At 39.2% G+C, this 21,846-nt stretch overlaps 1 protein-coding gene across 4 annotated transcripts in view; it reads right to left on the bottom strand.

Annotated features, from left to right (window-relative positions):
- Positions 1 to 21,846, bottom strand: part of LOC141112196 (uncharacterized) — an 85,935-nt gene that overhangs the window by 49,829 nt on the left and 14,260 nt on the right. For all 4 annotated transcript variants that reach the window (XM_073604785.1, XM_073604787.1, XM_073604786.1 and 1 more), the window contains exons 4-18: positions 21,412 to 21,462; positions 20,945 to 20,995; positions 18,509 to 18,770; positions 15,940 to 16,057; positions 15,107 to 15,191; positions 14,906 to 15,015; positions 10,593 to 10,809; positions 8,205 to 8,330; positions 7,955 to 8,072; positions 7,008 to 7,146; positions 4,053 to 4,163; positions 3,497 to 3,566; positions 1,441 to 1,578; positions 272 to 436; positions 3 to 97 (exon numbers count right to left, since the gene is read on the bottom strand). In XM_073604785.1, coding sequence (XP_073460886.1) covers positions 3 to 97; positions 272 to 436; positions 1,441 to 1,578; positions 3,497 to 3,566; positions 4,053 to 4,163; positions 7,008 to 7,146; positions 7,955 to 8,072; positions 8,205 to 8,330; positions 10,593 to 10,809; positions 14,906 to 15,015; positions 15,107 to 15,191; positions 15,940 to 16,057; positions 18,509 to 18,770; positions 20,945 to 20,995; positions 21,412 to 21,462 — 1,856 coding nt within the window. The remainder of the gene's footprint in view (positions 1 to 2; positions 98 to 271; positions 437 to 1,440; positions 1,579 to 3,496; positions 3,567 to 4,052; positions 4,164 to 7,007; positions 7,147 to 7,954; positions 8,073 to 8,204; positions 8,331 to 10,592; positions 10,810 to 14,905; positions 15,016 to 15,106; positions 15,192 to 15,939; positions 16,058 to 18,508; positions 18,771 to 20,944; positions 20,996 to 21,411; positions 21,463 to 21,846) is intronic.

Genomic DNA, 21,846 nt, shown 5'->3' with positions numbered 1-21,846 from the left:
ACCTTATGGTAGTTTTCTGGGTCAACAGCTCTGTGGCCGCCAGAGAAAGGTCCATCACTGGCAAGTAACATGTCACACCAATGAGATGCATATTTTTCTATGGAAGAGGACAATTAGTATTCATATATTTTACATACATATGTACCTGATATCAGGAAGATTTGACTACTAAGAATCTATATTACAAAACACATAGCATTTGGCAATATTTGCAGAAGTTTTTTTTTAAAGATCAAGAATAACATTTAAAGCTATTCACTGAAATTCCTACCATTTTGAGCACTGAGCGAGCATGGATGTTCAAGTTTGCTGTTGACAATGGGACAATCATGCTGTGTTTTCCATAAGTTACCAAAAGCTGAGCCTGACCCTTCTATAACTCCAGCAGGAGATCTGAAGTCATCAATCTGGATGTCATTGAAGTTTCCACAAAAACCTAATAAAATAGTATGTCGTTACTATTATTATTTTTATTATCTTTCATAGAATTATTTTTACTGATTGAATTTCTATGTCTTAATAGTGTAAATTTATTTTAATTGCTATCTAAGAATAAATTCATCAGTGATTATGGGTCGGTTCACACCTCAACTGCATAGGAACGCATGGTGCATTTACATGTGATTCCCGTGTGGTGCGATTTTGCAGCCTATACATTTGAAAAGGCTGTAAATGACACCAGAACACAAAAAAGGTAGTACAGGCACTACTTTTAAAAATGCATTGCACGGAATAGCAAGGTACAGCAGTGCCATGCGATTTGGTGCCTGCAAATGCATAGCCTGGGAAACATGCATGGAACATTCCCCACACCGCATTTTGGTATGAATTGGCCCTAAAGGAGTCATTAAAAAACCATACTGAATAGCAAAGAGGTGGGTTTGCTTTCTATTGCACAACCATAATTTCTTCAGAACTAGAAGCTACTATGCCAGACCTTACCTTCTTACTATTGCCAGTTAAAATGGGTGCTGCTGTCAATCCAAATACATATGATGGTGCCCTGTAAGCCTTACTTTATATACATAGACTAAGGCCCATGTCACACTAGCGATCCTGTCACTGGTGGTAACTTGCCAGCAAAGGATTGCCAAAGAAAGCACTCACCTCCTCCTATAATGTTGCTCCCTCACTGGCTTAAATACTGTAGAATCTTGGCAGCATGGGAGCAGAGGCAGCCCAGTACATCATAGATTTGACCAGCAGGAGAACAAAAATGTGTATGCAGTATATTTTCAAAAATCTAGGACTGTTATCTATGATTGAGTGGATCAAAAATGTGATATACTTCATCCCAGAATTACATCTGGCAATATCAATAACTTTGAAATAGAGACAGTAAGAGGCTAAACACATTCAATTATCATACATTTTGATATGGCAGAGAATGTATCTTTAGTATTATGCAACAAATTACATTTTCACAAATATTGTTCTTACCGCAGGTTTGACTCATAAACTTTTGATCAGCCATTACATAGACCTGCATAGTGGGAACCAACTGGATATTAACTTGCATACCAATGTTTATCTTGGCAATCATATAAAAAGATGTTGGCTTAAAAATGAAGATAGAAGCTGTGGCCAAAAGAAAAAAAAGAGAAGAATTTTTTATTTTTTTTTATAGAAATATAGTCTAATCACAATACACACAAATATAGTACATGCACATACAAATTCATACATTATACAAAGGAAATGTACTGTTTCAGAACATAATAGGTGTAAACAGATACCTATGTTTAGCTTCTAAACTGAATAAAACTCAGTGGCATATCCTCCTTGGGTGCAATATATGTTGTGTACACTGACACACACTGCACCGACGGAGGAGAATTGTGATTCCAAGAAATGCCAGCCATGTCCCTTACAATTCTGAGATGCTGCAGTCATGCCTGTCACTGCCCAGTGCCTGGCCCCTGTCACTGAATTGCTGTGTGACTTACTGTCACACACAGATCCTGTTGGTGTCCTGGAGCTGCAGGCCGCCCTCTCGGTTTGACATCAATAAGGGGGGCAGAGCGCTGATGTCATCCTAACCTGGGAAATCTCCCATGCGAGATTTGTAAACTTAGGGAGGGGGAGTATGCTGTCTGTGATAGATTGACCTTGGGATGGTGGGAGAGAGATGATTGTACTGGGGACAGACTGACTTGGGAGGGGGGAATCATACTGGGGGACAGACTGAGTTTGTCCCCCCAGTACAGTTCCCCCTCCGGTCAGTCTGTCCCTTGTACAATCCCCTCAGGTCAGTCTGAATTGTGGGGAGTGACTTGTGCTGGATGGGGGTGGTTCGTTTTTTTCATTCAGCTTGCTGGCTGAGCAAGAAAAAACTGACCATCTGTGACCAGCTTAACAAAGTCCTGCACTATATACACCATATTGTACATTACAGACATCTGTGCTAAATACACTATATTATACATTACAGACTCCTGCCCTATATACATTATATTGTACATTACACACTCCTGCACTACATATACTATATTGTACATTACAGACTCCTGCACTATATACACTATATTGTACATTACAGACTCCTGCCCTATATACATTATATTGTACATTACACACTCCTGCACTATATACACTATATTGTACATTACAGATTCCTGCTCTATATACATTATATTGTGCATTACACACTCCTGCACCATATACACTATATTGTACATTACAGACTCCTGCTCTATATACATTATGTTGTGCATTACACATTCCTGCACTATATACACTATATTGTACATTACAGACATCTGCACTAAATACACTATATTGTACATTACAGACTCCTGCCCTGTATACATTATATTGTACATTACACACTCCTGCACTACATACACTATATTGTACATTACACACTCCTGCACTATATACACTATATTGTACATTACACACTCCTGCCCTATATACATTATATTGTACATTACACGCTCCTGCACTATATTGAACATTACAGACTCTTGCCCTATATACGTTATATTGTACATACACTCCTGCACTATATACACTATATTGTACATTACAGACTCCTGCGCTATATACATTATATTGTGCATTACACACTCCTGCACTATATACACTAGATTGTACATTACAGACTCCTGCACTATATTGTACATTACAGACTCTTGTCCTATATACATTATATTGTACATACACTCCTGCACTATATACACTAGATTGTACATTACAGACTCCTGCACTATATACACTATATTGTACATTTCAGAATCATGCACTACTGTATACACATTAAATTGTATATTGCAGACATATTACAATAATTTTCTCTTATCAAGTAATGGGGCCCAACTTATGATCTTGCACACAGGCCCACTGATTTCAGAAAATTCCCTAATAAGACTGTATAATATTCTGTAAATATTGGTATGTAAACAACTATGGTAACTGTGAATTAGCTAATACAAAGTAGTTTATTTTTAGAGGTTTAGAAAAGATTTCTTCTATAAATAAGTCAGTTTATACTTACAAGATACAATTGGTAGCTGGGTGTAGATTGAGTTTACATATATACTACCACACTTCTTGACAAAGATGAACTGGATGGATAGAAAAAGAAGCACTCAAATTAAACCTTAAAATGAGCAATAAAAATAATTTATATTGAATAATAGTGGAAACAGTTATATTTAGGAAACAAAGAGTTGCTCCTATGAAAATTTGCAGGAATTGTGCTATGGTAAGAAGGAAGTTAATTTAAACTTTGCTGGCTCATAGTTTAAAATTCCAGTTTGTGCAGACTGAATTGCACAAAGGCCCTCTGAGAGTTAGGGGCCCATTTATAATGTATGTGGCCCAGGTGGGTGTACAGAGTGAATACATGTTTACACTTCAGTAGTAATTGAATAAGGGTCCTAAAATGTCTTCTTGCAAAGTGGCCCTTTGATAGTTATGTCTGCCACTACTTTGGCTCAAGTACTGGTGGCTCTTTGGGGCCAAGAGGGTAAAAAAAGAGAGATGTCCAACATTGTTATATACCTCAATCTAATAAATAGCATTTGTCCATTATACTTTTCTGTACATACCTCTTTTCCACCATTAAGAATGATAGAAATACTCTTCAGGCAAGTTGTTGTGTCTGTCTCTCCACATTTTTCAAGTTCAACCAAAATACTAATCAATCCAGAGTCACATGTCTGAACAGTATAGAAAAGTTTTGAAAGTTAGTTACACACATGGTACAAGATAAGATCTGTGTAATACAACTGCATGTTTTATTGTTTATTCCTTTACAAAGGCTATACAGCAAGCAATAATGAAATTGTGAAGAAACTCTAGTATTGCATGTGCTACTGTACAGCAAATGCATAACTCCTACTGAATTTGAGAACATATTAGGGAAGCAGCAACCAGTTGCTTGTACGTAGCATGCTGCGGTGGAAGTGCGTGTGGTTAAATAATGCTCAATATTGGAAGGGGCCTAATAACTGCTCCTACTCCCCTTTGAACTACTCCCCATTTCTGTACACATTGCCCTCCTCCCTGTACTCCCTTTAGGGGTAGGGATTTCTGGGGGAGAAGTTGTATCCCAAACTCCCTTTCTGCTCACAGCTGCACTCCCACCCCTCCCCCCTGCTAACCTATGCATAACAACCCCTCCCTCTCTGCTAACCTCTGTTTCTAGCCCCCCCCCCTCAGACTGACCTCTGCACCCTAGATGCCCTCTCTGCTTACCTCTGCACCTCTGTCTGATTGCCTTTACACCCAAAACCCCATTCTCTGCTGAACTCTGCACTCCAGACCCCTCCCCATCTGCTAACCTCTGTTCCCCAAACCCCCCTCTCTGATCATTTCTGCACCCAAATCCCACCTTTCTGTTTACCTATACACTCACCTTTGCACACCAATCCCTCTTTCTGTGCATATCTGCATCCTATTCCCTCTCTTCTCACTTTTGCACCCCAACTGCTCCTTGCTGTACATCCCAACTCCCCTCTCTTCTAATCTTTGCACATCAATGCCTCCTCTCAGCTAACTTCAGCACCACAACTCCTCTCCCTCTCCTAACCTCTGTTCCCCTCGCTGCTCTCTTTTGAACCCCACTCTCCCTGCTAACTTCCGCTCCCCCCTCTCTATTTACCTCTGTACCCCAAACCCCCCTCCGCACCTCAGACCCCTCTCTCTGCTCACCTCCACGCCCCAAATCCCCTCTTGGCTCACCTCTGCATCCCACTCTCTGTGCTAACCTCTGCGCCCCCTCTCTGATCCCCTCCTTGCTCCGCTTTCTTCTTTGCTCATCAGAGCCTCAGGGTAGGGCTATTCTGTTTGTGTAGCATTAACGGGGCTGCAGGCAGTGCTGGCCAAGGTTAGTGAATAACAGGGGGCTTGGGGTCCTTACAAAGATCACGCTGACCACTGCAATGGTGAACTGTGAGCAGAATTGGGCAGAATACGGAGGGCAGTCTGAACCCAGGGCATTCAGTAGGATATACAGTGTTTATGTGGCACTCCCCTTTGTTCCTGGCCCTGGATTTCTCCTGCATCTCTTGCAGGGTGCTGTGATTCTCTGATGGAATAATCCCCTGCCAACAGGCACTGCAGCAGCCGGCATCTCTCCCTGCTGGCTGCCTGCAAATTAAGTTGGTGGAATCAATTTCGGAATTCATCCCAGCTTTGGGCTCCGAGACACAGCCCAGACCTGCGGGACTCCGGGACTTCGTCAAAAATCTCGGAAGGTCCCGCAGAATCAGACAGTTGAGAGATATGCAAATGTAAAACAAAAAAGTTCACTATGTTCAATTGTATTTTGTGTAGTATAGCAATATACTCGTAAATATTTGACATTTATGCTAATAATGGCAGTTGTCAAATATTCTATTGGACAGATAGTCAGTAGGTCAGTTGAATGCTGAAAAAAAAATTGCTCAGCACTTTACCACCTTTAGTTTAAATGGTTAGTGCATGAGAAAAACACGGCTCTCTTTAAAAAATATTAAGGGTAAATGGCAAAGCGGAAGCTGTCAGCCACTTACAGCTTGTAGTTTCACTTGCAGTGGCAGCAGCACATGTGGATTTCCAGGCACCAGAAAGAGCTGGGGATTTTATGCCTCATCACATAGGAGCTGCTTAGCACCTGTGCACAGGAGGCCTGAAACACTGAGATTTTTCTAGGTGGTTCTAATGAAGGTGGATCCTCCCATTCAGGAATGAGTTTAAGGACAACAGCAAACAACAGTGAAACAAGCCGCAATTTCTTCACAGCAGAGAAAGGTACGAATCTGCAACAAAGTTTGCTGAACATCCTCATATGTAGTCACCTAAAGATGTTTTGCTTCTCAACAAAACTGAAGTTACACTTTAACATGTACTAAAACTTTGTGAGCTCTGATGGCATTGCCTAGCAAGCCCTGGCAAGTCCTTATTACCTGTTCCTGCTCTACAAAGCCCGTACAATACTGGGACATTCTCCAATCATTGTAGTGTGATGGTGTATAAACAATGGGATGAATAATGATGAAGGTGTGCATGTGTGGGAGAAACAAGACCTACTAACAAGATTTTCAGTTTTTGTGAATCTCACAACATTTAGCACCAATTTACATCTATGTGTCGTGGGAATGGACGCATTAATGCATGCGTTACTGCGATGTGCTAACCCAATGCACTAAGGCAACACTATGCAAGCCATGATAATGCATTGCGGTGCATTGAAGCAAAAATTTGTAACAGGTTTAATTTTTGGGATGTTAGGATGCACCAGAAGCCTGCCTTAACATGTGACATAACGTGTGTAAAAGCACCACACAAATGTAGAGGTGCCCTTACACATTGATCAATAAATGTTTTTTGAAAAATTGTATAAATATTATTGTTTTGACATTTGTTTACTGGCCCTCAGTAAGTGTTAATGTCATGAATGCAAGAAACATACTTCAATAAAGTAAATCCATGACATACATGTAGCATGTGTACTGTATGATGCACATAGTACTTTCATGTAATATGCAGGAAACAAAAAACCTCATCTTGCCAAGTCTCACCTTGACTAAAGTGTAAGTACATTGTCCATGGAAGTCATAGCGAGTACGATCAAAAGTTGTGATGTGTGACCCTCCCTCTAGCGAGCAAGTCCCAAAACAAGCCTTTTTAACGCAGTTCCACTTCCCTCCTTCACAATTGCTGCAGAGAAGCATTACTGTTAGTGACCAGATTTTTTGTCTTTATATGCAGTATACATTAATAATTCAGTTTAAGCTCAAAATATAAAATAGTGTACCCCCACCTTTTCAGTTAGTCCTGGAGTGCAACCATCTGATTTTATACAATCAGCATTATATAAAGAAAAAAGCAATAGATAATGTAGTTCTAGCAAACCCAGAATAGAAATAAGACTAGTGAGGCCATTCTAGAAAGCTGATTCTGTAGTGACTTAACATAAATATTTCTTTTCATATGTGTTCTGGAAAAATAAATCACAGTTGTAATTTTATTGATTTCTATAGACAACATTTCTATTTTTTTCTTTATTCTACTTTTGTTGACTATAAGGTCTTTTTACAAAAGGAGAATGTTCCTGAGTTTGTGTAGACACAGCACACATCTGTTGACATTTGCTGGCAGCATCACACATGTTTATGAACTAGTGAATGTGAAGCTGGAGAATGTTGTTCTTGGCAAAAATTTGTGAAGTTAACAAATAGAAAGTTGAGGGTTGGCAGGCTGGCAGCTATTGTGTAGAGGATGCTCTGCCTATGGTGAATTCTGCTTAGTTAGGAACGGATATTCAAAGGAGGTGATATGATTAATCTTGGTGAGATTGGCGATTGGCTTCTCATATCAGAGGAGAATATTTTTTATTGAATAAATGGTGATCCAGCAAATGTGCAATACACATGGGTGAAGATGTATGCCCTTTTTTTAAAGGACACAGCTAAGTGTTATTAAAATATTGTTATTCTGAATGAGAAAAGGTTATAGTTGTGATTACCAAGATTGGCATTTCTCTGTGTATCCTTTTCCTGAAGGATAAACATCTCCATTATGTGTGCAGGCACAATTCTCTTTAGGAATACAGCCAGTCTTGGTGATATCATCAAATACCGTCCCTTTATTAAAGAGGAAAAAAAAGGAGTTTCACAATAGGCACATAGGTCAATTACCAAACATGTTTATCTGATCACTCAGTCTTCATAATGTCCAGTATATGTACATGCCAAGTATCAAAAATGGGGATTCACCTGCTGGACAGAAGCAGCCATCTGTGCAGTGTTCATCACACACAGAGGAGCGCTCCGGGTTGGTACAAGTGTCTTGGCAGGCAGTACCACACTCTGTGAATTGCAGGTTGAAGGCACATCTCAGAGCTGTTTGGGAAAAAACAAAATGTCAGTAACATGCATATAAACATTTGAATATTTCAAAAATCCTATTCAAATGCAGATTTAGACTAAAGTAGGCTCTTGTTAGGCTAATGGCTATGTAGTTCTTATGATTCAATTTTCAGTTAACCCATTCAGATAATATACTTCTAACAATTTTATTTTTATTAGCTTTTTTAAAAAAAATATTTACAGAATAGGAGGAAACAGTCACAAGAAAACAATTCAAAAGTATCAAATTAAAATATGTTAACAGAGCATAGCAAAATACAATCCATCCACATGTAAAGTATACAGAGACTCTGAAACTTGTACATTGGGCTAGAAGGAGATTAGAATATACACATTAAGTATGATCTAAAGAATATGAGACTTAAAGTGGAACGTTACCCATAACAACTTGATAAAAATAATGTTCTTTAGCAAGAAACATACATTCCACATTAATATTTATGCTACCAAAATAAATGTGTGTTGTATATTGCCTCCAGCATTGTTCCTGTTTCTTCTTGCTGGAGGCTGCCATTTTGCTGAAGCCCAGAGCCCCTGAACAGCAGTAAATCTTTAGGCTGTCAGCAGATCGGCCTCTACAAATTTGGCACAGTGCCTAGAAATAGAGAGCAACTGAGCATGTGCAGAGCAAGGTGAGACAGTGTATTACTAGATTTTAAACAGTATGGTCACTTATTTTTTATGTTTTATATAGCTATACCTGGGAAAGGGACCTGAAGTGATCTAGCAAGACTTAATTTTCTGACTAAAGTTCCGCTTTAACTGAAATCTTATAATCTCATTGCATACATCAGGGGTCTGTAAATTTTGTAAATAAAGGGCTAGCTTACTGTCCTTCAGACTTTGGGGGGCGGGGGTGGACATGGACTGTGGCCAGTGGAGGGTGGAAATTGTTCTGGTGTCAGGGGAAGTAAATAATGCCCTATCTTTGATATTAGAGGAGGAATAGTGTCCCATTGTTGATGTCAGTGGAATGAATAATGTCTTGTATAAATGGAAGGAATAGAACAGATAGAGGCAAGCAAAGGGCTGCATCTGGCCCGTGGGCCACAGTTTGGAGACCACTGACATGTATAAAGGATACGTGCTAAGAGGTATAGATTAACTGTTAGGAAAATTAGTCTGAAGTATACCCCCAGACCCAACAGAAAAGCACAGGATATAAAGAATGTAAAAAAAAAAAATACAGAATATATTTAAAACAAAAGGTAACTTAATTGTCTAAAATATACAGCATGTAAGCAACAATATAACAAAAAAATGTCAAAGGAAAGTATTAAGTGGAGGAGACATGCCATATGAAGAGCAGTCCCATAAGGCCCATATTTTATTACACAACTACAGGAAGTCCCTGACTTTATCCGTGTGATGCTCCATCTTTCTTATAGCTACAACAATGGACAGAAGCTGGTCCACCATTGTAGATGAATAAGTCTCCTGGAACAGAACGACTGACTTCTGATGAACGATCATGCTGGAAAAACCAGCATGCATGTATATGCCCAGCTTTAGATGCTGTATCCCAGATTTGGCTCAAGTGGTTAAGGGAATGCTGAAGGGCATGTTCCAATTTTCTCATATATACATGTTGATCTCTAGTCATTGAAACACCCCCATGGAGTGTTTTATAGACTGAGGAAATTAAGTGTAGTTGAGATGGGCCTTGGGCACATATGTATTCAAAGTTAGTGGGGTGATACAATGTTAAGGAAGGTTGTAGGGTTGAAAAATAGTGCTTAAACTGAAAATAGGAGCAAAATAGCTGTTTGGGTAGGTCTTTATTGTTCAAATAATATATTGACGTAGAAAAAAGATTCTGGTTCCTAGATTGTAAGGTCTAACAGGCAGGGCCCTCTGATTCCTTCTGTATTGAATTGTATTGTAACTGTACTGTCTGCCCTCATGTTGTAAAGCGCTGCGCAAACTGTCGGTGCTATATAAATCCTGTATAACAATAATAATAATAATAGGTATAAAGCCACAGTGTCAGCTGAAAGGAAAGAAGTAAGATACACAGATAGCAATATAAATATGACATAGGGTTTAACTACAAATTTTCATAATCAGGACACAAAAATCAATAAAAATTGGACATAGTGTCTACCCTTTTTGGAGGGTTTGCCCTGCCCCTATTCTAAAGCTAAAACCAAACCAAAAATTACCTATTTCAAAATACTTTTTCACCCCCTGTGGCCTGAACATTTAGCATTTATTCTTGAAATGTCTAGTACTTACGGCAAATCTTAGAGGTTCTCCAGTTCTTTGGCTTTCCTCCAGCATGACTACACTGCCTTGAGTACTCGGTAAAGATGTTACACAGACAGAACCCAGTTGAGTTTCTAGTACATCCACACACATCGTGCTCACACAGTTCAATGAATTTGTTAACATTAACGTGGCCATGGCAACCCTGCAGAGCTGGGCTGGTGAGAACATTTTTGCATATGATATTCTGTTGGCAGAAGAAAATGAAAAATACACTTTATAAAAGGAATGCAACGAGGTTGATTTGCTCAAGGTGTAGAGCATGTTCATTTTGCAAAATTACCTTTCTATTTTCAAGGGAACTTTCACTTAGCTTAGTGGATGTGGTAAAAATTCACTTTGCAGTGAAAACCCATGCATTCAATTTACTATTATCAATGAACAAGCAGCAGCAGTGTTGGGGCTGTGTATTAGAGCTGCCATTGCCCTGTATATTTAAGAGCAGCCAACAGCTTTATCACACACTTCCAATGCACTGATTGTTCATTATAGTAAAAGTACAGTTTAGAGAAGGGTTAGGAGCTCAGTGGTGGCTGTCCCTGCCCTAACATGAACACTCAATAAAAGTGGCTTCAGACTGGGGTGAAGCTACAGGCTACAGTCAGTATTAACAGAAATAAAGAGGTGCTTCAAATCCACAACTAAGCTACTAAACTAAACTAAGCTAAGCTTTGTATTGATAAAAAAGTAAAATAGAGTGATGCCATAGAACCATTTGTAGTCTTTTGCTACAATAGGAAAATTAAGGTGCAGGTGCATTTTTTATTTTTTTAGGGCACTGGCAGCTTATTGAAATTAACAGCCTGCCTAACTAGTGCAAGAAACCAGAACAGAAAAGTGTTAAGGGGGACTTATAAAACCCTTTCTAGAGAAATGTAGAGGTTGCAGTGGTTGGCTTGTCATTTTGCAAACTGTAGTTAGGATGCAGTTACTGAGGCTGATTTACTAAAGGAGTGAATGGTCACTTCAATTATCCAGTCATGTAAAAAGCAAATTGTTGTTTCCTTATTTCATCTACACATGATTGCGTATTCCAATGGACCGTAATTTGCTTTTCAGATAATTAACGTAAATATTCACACAATGGGGGTTATTTACCAAAGACAAATCCACTAAAAGTGCACTTGGAAGTGCAGTCGCTCTAAATCTAAGGGGTAGATCTGAAATGAGTGGAAGCTCTGCTGATTTTATCATCCAATCATGTGTAAGCTAAAATGCTGTTTTTTTATTTTCCTTGCATGTCCCCCTCGGATCTACAGCGACTTTACTTCCAAGTGCACTTGCAGTGCAAAGTGGATTTTCCTTTAGTAAATAACCCTCAATATCTTTTTCTTTTTGCTATAATAAATACCCCACTTTTAAAAAAAAAATTTTGTTCTCAGTTTAGGCCGATATGTATTCTTCTACATATATTTGGTAAAAAAGATCACAATAAGCATATATTGATTGGTTTGCGCAAAAGTTATAGTGTCTACAAAATAGGGGATTGATTTATGGCATTTTTATATTATATAATTATATTTTATTTATTTTTTTACTAGTAATGGCGGTGATCTGCGATTTTTATCGGGACTGCGATATTGCGGGGGACAAATTGGACGCTTTTGACACATTTTTGGGGATTTTTTGGGGATTTTCCTTTAGTAAAAAAACCCCCAATGCATTGAGTGAAGATTCTCAATTCCTTTAGTAAATTAGCCCTAACTACGCAGACTTTGGGAGTCAGTAACTCAAAGAACTGGAAACAGAGGATCATCGTAACAGCTAGGCAGTTGACAAAGACAAGCCTCTGTCATCTGCCCAATTAATCTGAATGAATATGCACTATGTTATCACAGGTGGGATGGTCAGAGTGTCTGTGACATTATAGAAAGAAGGTTGATATAGCATGCTCTGCCTTCACAGTATTCTATAAACACATGTGGCATGTCTGGGTACATATTTTAAAATACTTTAAGAAATCATCTGTCACACTTTCCTACATGTTCATTTCCCCTAAATTTGCATCCCCCTCCACACTAAGGGGGTTATTTACTAAAGGAAAATCCACTTTGCACTGCAAGTGCACTTGAAAGTAAAGTTGCTGTAGATCCGAGGGGGACATGCAAGGAAAATAAAAAACAGCATTTTAGCTTGCACATGATTGGATGATAAAATCAGCAGAGCTTCCCCTCATGTCAAATCAACCCTTTAGATTTAGAGCGACTGCACTTCCGAATGCACTTGCAGTGTAAAGTGGATTTGCCTTTCGTAAATAACCCCCTATGTTACTTGCTATGTTACAAAACAGTACTAGGCTTATATAAATGTACAAGGCATACCCCACTTTTAAGTACACAATGGAGTTTATTTACTAAAGCTGGAAAGTGCAAAATCAGGCTCACTTCTGCATAGAAACCAATGAGCTTCCAGGTTTTATTACCAAAGCTTAATTGAACAAACTGAGGTTAGAAGCTCATTGGTTTCTATGCAGAAATGAGCCTGATTTTGCACTTTCCAGCTTTAGTAAATAAACCCCATTGTGTACTTAACAGTGGGGTATGCCTGTATTTACTTTGGGGCCAATTTACATATACTGTATCTGTGGCATTACAGTGCATTAATGAACACACAATACCATGCGCTATGATGCATGTCATGCTCTGTGTTAAGGCAGCCCATTTATTTTAAATGGACTGCCAATGCACCAGAAAAATTGAACCAGCACTATTGTTTTATGTGAATGGGCCTGAAAGCTTTTCTGGATGTTAATACATGTCTATCCTATCTGGATGGATTTTTTTAGAACCAGATTTGTCCTTTGTATTTAAAAAAAAAACTGAAAGGATTACATGGAATACCTGAATGCTAATTTGGATGGAATTAGCAACACATTTAGCACAATATATAGAGTAAATATCCACTATCACAATGGGCTACATTCTACATTTTAGTTGGGAGACACCGGAATAGAGTAACATTTTTATTAACTGATATAGTATAGCAGGGATATGCAATTAGCGGACCTCCAGCTGTTGCAAAACTACAAGTCCCATCATGCCTCTGCCTCTGGGTGTCATGCTTGTGGCTGTCAGAGACTTGCTATGCCTCATGGGACTTGTAGTTCTGCAACAGCTGGAGGTTCGCTAATTGCATATCCCTGTAGTATAGGATACATAGGGTGGTACTGGTCACAGTATTTACACCAAAGTAAAACCTAAGCACTATTACAGGCTGACAGTGACTGGACATGTTTTTAATATTGCTTTTGTTTTCAAAAGTAGAACTATGGCATCCCATTACAAAAAAATTGCTTGCTTCAGTGCTTTATTATAAATGCATCAAGACTTATGCCATGTACACACGGGCGGACTTTTCGACCAAACTCGTCTGCCGGAACAAATCCGTCGGACAATCCGACCGTGTGTGGGCTTCATCAGACTTCCGACGGACCTTTTCGGTTGAAAATCAGACAGACTTTAGATTTGAAACATGTTTCAAATCTTTCCAACGGATTTGAGTCCGGTTGAAAAATCCTTTTGTCTGTATGCTAGTCTGATGGACAAAAACCGACGCTAGGGCAGCTATTGGCTACTGGCTATCAACTTCCTTATTTTAGTCCGGTCGTAAGTCATCACGTACGAATCCGTGGGACTTTGGTGTGATGGTGTGTAGCCAAGTCCGTTCATTCGAAAGTCTGTCGGAAGTCTGTCAAAAGTCCGTCGAAAGTCCGTTGGAAAGACCGTTGGACCTTTGATGCCGAAAAGTCCGCCCGTGTGTACACGGCATTACAGCTTTCTCTTAGCCCCTCTGAAAAGTTTCACAAATACCTACTGAGCCTGCCAGTGAAGTCCACATAATGCAGATTCCCATGATTGTGTGGAAACAATGCTACACTGTTCCTGAATTCAGAGCACTCTCATGTAGGCTGTGCCTGTTTACACTACAGTAGGATGAAAAAATGTTGCAGGGAGTGCAGCTATCAGCATTGTCAATGATCATTCACAAGCTTGCAGCTTGTCAGTCATCACCTGGCCCCAACTAGTCCTGCCCACTGCTTTCTAGATTGGCAGCATTGTTTCTGTTCATTCCACTCTGAGCTGCAGTGTCTGGGAGGGGGAACATGTGAGACACAAATAAAGGAGCATTTGGCTCAACTGGGGTAAGGTGATTGTGTTTACTTTATGATGCTTGAGTTTCACAAAGTAACTGAATTTGGTACTTTTTGTGACTGACATAAAGTATCCATTAGTTGTACTTTAAGTCATCACGTTACCACTCTGTAAGGAATCCTAGAGACTTACATTTATACGACATATTTTTTCTCTTTCTTCCTCTTTGGAGTCTTCGCACGTCTTTTCTGGCTCATGCACTTTATGAAGGTTTCCATACTCAATATTACTTAATGGAGCATCTAAAAAATACAATAAGGTTTGCATAGTGTCATACAAAGCAATAAATGTTATTGTGGCCTGCATTTAAAAAAAAATCATAATTTTACTTACTGTTAAATTCAAGTTCATTTTTCACACCATCAAAATTACCACAGAGGCCACAAGTTTGGTTAACAAATGTTGAACTCAGTTCCACCTAAACAAAATAAAATAATTGACTAAAGAAGGAATGGATGTTAAATAACTCTGTATTAAAGAACATCGCCTAAAATATTTCTCTAAAGTGGAGTCATCTGATTGTTTACTGCCACTTGGTACAGCTGTGTGTGCTTGCCTGAAAGTGAAGGGCAGACAAAACTGCAGTAGATGCCCATTAGAATTATACAGAAAAATCACAGGCCAGGGACACAGATAGCACCCCTTTCAATACCATGTTGGAAACAAAGGGGTTGTAGTTTCTTCAACTCCAATAAAATGGAGAATTGTTCATTGAATGGAATTGCTCTTTAAAGATCTTAAAGGGACGCTTCATGAGTGACTATAGAGGCTGAGATTGTGGAACTCTCTATTTGAGAATGCTAGTTTCCTAGCTGTCATGCTGATACTGCTGTTTAAACCACTGACATGGAATAGTAAGGAATTCTGCCACTTTTCTGATTCTTTGTTCTGGGCCAGACAACTAGCACAATGGCAGCCCCTGTGGCAGAGTCACTTTAAAGAACACTAACCTAGTAGATGTATTGTAATCTGCTGTTACTGACAGCTGAAATCTGAATTGCTGTTTTAGGCAACAAGACACTTTTCTTTTCAGAAACAGCATACACCTTTTTATTCAAAGTGTAAGAAAAACTATGCTGAGACATATGTGTAAATGGGACACATAATTACACATAGGAGAATATATTTAAATAAAATGACACATTGAAGAAAATCTCTTTAATTACCGTAAGCGAATCTTCTTCATTCCAAATCATTTCAAAACCAATTTTGGAGGAAATTCTCACATAGGTCCCAGTCTTTGAGATTTGAATATTGTCTATGCTGTGTGGCAGACTGTCCACCCTGTAAAACAATTATACGGATTAGTAATCTGAAAATACCCTTGTTAAAGCCTAATGTGGCTTCCCAAAAAAATGATAAATAGGGTTGATTAAATGATAAATGTTAACAGGGTCACTGCTGTATATTTTCCTAATGTTGATACAGCCCTTATGACAGGAAGGGGGCTGCCGCAAAGGACTGCTGCTCCCTGTGTAAAAGCAGCAGTCTCCGTTCAGTCATCTGACATCCTTCCTTATCATCACTACAGCCCTGTAATTAGCTCTTACTGTTGTTTATTTTTCCTAATATTTCTCTAGCCCCAGCAAAAAAAGTCGTATAGCAGAAAGGGGGCCACAGCTAAGGACCACTGCTTTCTGTGCCAGAGCAACAGTCTCTGTACAGCATCTCCACCTGCCTTCTTATCACTACAGTGTTGTAGTTAGCAATGCTTGCTACAGAGAAGCTCTTCTGATTACAGATCTGTAGTAATGACAAGGAATGCGGGGAGGCGTAGAGACTGCTGTTCTCACACAGGGAGCAATGGCCATTTGCTGCAGCCTACTAGGGCCCAGGGGAACATTAAAATGTATGTAAACCCTAACAATGTACTTCTATTTGCTTCCTTTTGGTCTGTTAAATATACTACTGAAATGCCTGTTGATCCTGCCATAAATATTGTGAGCTGATAACTTCATTGCACTCTCGCTCTGCCTGTGCTGCACTCGGTATCATTTGCATTGTTCCCAGTTCAACAATTATCTGTTATGGTATGGAAATAAGCAGGGCTTTTTTTCAGGGGGAAATTGGTGGAACTCAGTTCCACCACCTCTGGCTCAGACCCTTTGGTGCCTGCTCACCACAATCATTTGCAAACACAGAACTCTGGTTTCTGTGTTTAGAAGTGACAGCTCTGCACTCTGTGTGTAACCCCCATGAACTCTGCACTCTGTATGTAATGCAATCCTGATATTTAATGCCCCTTTAAGACCCTTCTACTGTTTGTGAAATATGACCACACCCACTATTTGATGTGATTTGGTGGGTGTGTGTAGGGGGAGGGGTTTTGGGGGGTCGTGGTTGAGTTCCAGCACCTATTATTTGAGAAAAAAAGCCCTAGAAATAAGACAGGGAAAGGTTTTCTGTAGTCATAACGCAAGGGTGACAAAGCTGTTTTTCCATAGATACAGTACAGTGTACTACTGAGGAAGCCCAATCACAGGGTGTAACACGTATAGGAGGAAGGAGCCGTGCCCGTGATGTCACTGGGTGGCCATCTTGGAAGTCCATGTGGTGAGCAATGATCATCGATATTTAGAGCCTGATTGTTTTTTTTGTTATATTCTGTACGTTTTTATAATCTTTTTGAGCGTAAATAAAGCGAGAAATAAAGAGCACTATGGTTTTGCTTTCTTGTTTTATGTTACCCATAATCTATGATGTCTGGGCACTGTGGAAAGGGGGGATAAGTGTGAATCTGGACCAAGACATAGAGGAGTCACAGAGTTAACGCATACATTTTAGGAGGGTGTAAAGAACATGTTTTGACTCATATACAGTATGAGGTCTAATAAGGAGGTGAGCATGTTTTTCACCTATGGGTGGAGGCACTTATGGCACAAGATGAAGAGTGAAGAACTTTGAGTCACCATTCACACAACAGTGTTTCAGTTGTGTCATAGCTATTGGAGACTGATTTCACATTTTGTTTTTTTCTTATTTATGTGCACTATATAATTTTTGTTTATTATATATTGTTGCACTACACTATTCTTGTGGTATATTAGAGCTGTAAAAGGTATTGTGAAATCACCTGTTTGGGCAGCAACATAAATATTATTATTATTTAGTTTTTCAATATTATACGATTTAGGTTGCACTGATTGCATTTTAGTTTTAGTATTAACATTATTAACATTTATTGTTGATCCACACTCACTTGATTTCCATATTTTTTGGGAAGGTACAATTATGCTTGATTATTAAAGGCAAAACAATGTGGTCTAAACCAATTCAACATGGATTCAGATGATCATTTTCTATTTTTGAATCAGAGTTGAGATATTCAAGTAGCTGGTTATAGGAACCCATTGGGGAAAAGAAGGGTGGTTTAGTACAATTACCACGCACTCATCCTTTCATCTAGAAATTACTAGAAATGACCTCAAATGTTTTCTAGGAGTGTAATTCCTGAATCTTGTGCTGTGTAACACTCTCTCCCTGCTTTTGCTATCGCTATTTACTTTCAAATTCTGAAGGTATGTTTGAGTTTGGTGGCTGTTTTGTGTGTTTTGTATCAGGCTCTATTTATGTGGCACAAAGATCACCAGTCTACAGAGAACAGGGAGTGCGATGGATTGTGTGCAGTACAGCACTGCCTGAATGAAAATAATGGAAGTACTAACCAGATACACTGTACACCCTGTACGCATTTCTGAACTGTAACTTAAAATGCAATCATTTTAAATAACTTACTCTTGTTCATTCACTGTGACACGTTTTTCCTCCAATTCAACAGAATAGCCTTCCAATTTTATGCTAATATGAACGATGATAGGGTTGTTTTTATGAACTTCGCGTCTAATCATGACATGAAATTGCTCATAGTTGGTTTGGCAGTGATACAGAAGCCGGTAGGTGCAGTGACCAGGGTAATGGAAGATGTCACCATCGAAGGTCTTGAAATGATAGTTTCCAAAAGTGCTGCAAATCCTCATGTTGTGATAGGGATTCAGACCTGTAGATTCACACAAATAAACATTTATTGTACTGCCTTAAACAGCATCTCCAGGCAAGTTGCGTTAAACAGCCAAATTGTTTTACCAGCCAAACCAGATTTGCATTTCTGTCCATCCAGATATGCCATGGGAACCTGATCTTTCTCTGCTACAGTTTCACTTTCCCTTACAGGTTCCCTACCCACCCTGAGCTTGAGACAGTGAAAGGTGAAGCACTATTTATTGTGTCTGTCTGTTTGTCTTTATGCTTTTTCCTCTTTTCAGTATGCCTCTTGTACTGAAGCACACATGATTGTCTGCTTGTGCTGCTTCTGCCTGTGTGAACTCTGCTGTATAGTGGACTGTAAGAGGCTGATACCAAGCCAAATTCGAGTACTTATGTTGCCTGCATTTAAAAAATAACATTGTGTTATTAGTGATGACTAGGATGACCACCTGCCCGGGATTCACTCGGACAGTCCGGGTCTTGAATCATCAGAGGCGATGATGTCAGCAACAGCAATTTGGCCAAACCCACTGTTCGCTGTGGTACACTATGCGCACCATATTCCTACTGTCCTTGGGGCACCCAAAGGTGTCCCAGGTCGCTAAAATATTCGGGTTTAGCTTGAAGAAAAGGTGGCAAGCCTAGTGATGACAGAGCTACATTCAATGGTTGCTTTTTCTATCTGCCTATTGTTCAGTTTTAATGATGCTGTAAAAAAAAGCCGCTACTGCCTGAGCAATCTTGCATCCACCACTGGAAAGCTGCTGATTTCACAGCTTTGCCTTACTGAAGTACAATGCAAAACTCCTCAAAAGACAAGGCCGTGTACCACATATGAAGATCAGGCCTTTTTAAAGAAATTCAAAGATCATGTTTACCATTTTCACACCAAAGCGCTTAGTCATAAGGCACATGGTGCATCAAGGCATTCATAAACCGTTGTAACCACCGTGAACTTTGATTTTCAATAACCCTCCAGCTTACTGAACATGCTGCTTGGTCCTGTCTTTTATAGAGTTAAATAATGTTAACAAGCAGACTACCAACAACATCCTGAAGTTTTTCAACTGTTCCAAAAAGTAGTACAAACAGCTTTGTCAGAGCGCTCATCAGGCTTCTGATTGGAATTGCAGACCCAAAGCTTGGTAAATGAATTGAGGCTCTGCTGACTTCCATCGTCCAGTAATTTTCTTTGCTTGGCTTTGATTAGCTATTCTATGCAAAGTGACACTATATCATATTTACTAAGCTCTGGAGCAAATTCCTTTACAAAGTGTGATGTCCCAAAGCGTAGACTAGTTGCCTTTGCTAAATCAACCTCCTGTTTTGCTTCTTCCTCTTCCACTCTTCTGTACAGAGGCTGTAATAGGGTTATACTAAGTGTAATTCACATACTCACAATGCTTGCATTAAAAAAAAAAAATACATTTAATAATTTATTAATACAGAGCTGCATTGGTTGAGCCTTTTGTATCTGCATAGAGTACTGCATAGCTTAACATTTTTTTATACCAATATCCAAATGGCAGTGTTGTTAAAGTGATTTTTAAACCTTTTTTTAAAATAACAAACACGTCAAACATACCTGCGCTGTGCAATATTTTCGCACAGAACAGCCCAGATCCCCCTTTTCTGGGGTCCCCCACTGGTACTCCTGGCCCCTGTCCCTTCTGAGCACCCCCCCAGCAGGCTGTTTGCTTAGGGGGGTACTTGTGCAGGTTTGCTCCCAAGCCCCACTGCCTGCATCTGTAGACTCAGGCAGTGGGGCTGCGCCCCGACTTTCCAATCCCATGTCATAGGATTTGATTTCCAGCAGCAGAAGCCAATGGCTCCCATTGTTATCAATCTGCCCTGTGAAGTGGGAGAGAGCAGAGAGGGATGCTGTTCTCATACACAGCGCTGGACTGAGATCAGGCTCAGGTAAGTATAAGGAGGGTTGTGATCCTGGACACAGAAGGTTTTTTTCACCCTAATGTAGAGACTGCATTGAGGTAAAAAACCTTACAGCTTTACAACCACTAAGCATCTTAAAAGCAGGAGCATATTAAAGGAACATGATGTGTTTCTATTCTTTACATTTCATAATTCTCTTCTGTCAAAACTCCATGAGATCTATACTGGACCATCACCTGGCAAAAACATAAAAAAACATAGGCATGTGTTTTATTTCTTCCTATATATGCTTACTTCGATAGACTGGGGAAGGTAACGTAATGAGGTTAACCTTTGGTCTTCCCTCTGTAAATTGAAACACATGCAGTGATCAGTACATGGAATTAAACAAAAAAGTTACTTTTTAATGCATTAGTTAATTAAAAAAAAAACACTGCCCAAAACCTATGGTACATGTAATTACTTCTGAGTTTGTGCTACACAATTATTCATGTACCTCTCTCATGGTGACGAAAAAAACACTTACTTGAAAGAGAACCTACAAAACCAGCTGACATTTAGCGTGTTATGGTCTCTGTATATAAAACTATATAAATCTAAAGCTTCTTAAGAATGATGCCTTCCCCTGAATTATACTCTGTAATCCCTTGTTACTGTAAATAAGGAATGTAAACTGCCATATCATAAACCACCATCCAGCCCTACATTGCTGTGTACATTTAAAGTACCCATATTGAACAATTTTCATTTAGTTCTCTTACCTGACTGCTGCTCGATTTCTTGCTCGGTCTCTTCAGTTTGCTGGTTTTCTCCTGTTTGTAAGGATACATTTTTCAAATTGGGTAAGAGGAAGTTGACATGCATACAGTATATTAAAAAAGAACACAGCTAGGTAAGTAGCACACTTATTTGCTAGTTCAGTTATTCAACCCCTCTGCCTCCTACTCACTAGATATTAGTTGATTTTACCAAAGGAGTAGAGAATGCTTACCTAGCTTGGTGAATAAAGCATACCAGTATCTTATGTACCTTATTTTTGGATAATTGGCTGATTTTATTATTTTTGAATAATTTGAACATTTATATAAATAAAGAATGCATAAAAAAAGTTTATGCAAAGCCATTTTTTTTAATACTGTACAGTAGGTAATAGGTTAAAAATTAAAAAACCTTGGCAGTTTTTTTTTTTTTTTGCC

The sequence above is a fragment of the Aquarana catesbeiana genome, linkage group LG11 (assembly GCF_042186555.1).
Source record: "Aquarana catesbeiana isolate 2022-GZ linkage group LG11, ASM4218655v1, whole genome shotgun sequence".
In the NCBI taxonomy this organism is placed as follows: Eukaryota; Metazoa; Chordata; class Amphibia; order Anura; family Ranidae; genus Aquarana; species Aquarana catesbeiana.
Note: the sequence above shows the minus strand (reverse complement) of the source record. Positions and strands in the feature narration are given on the sequence as shown.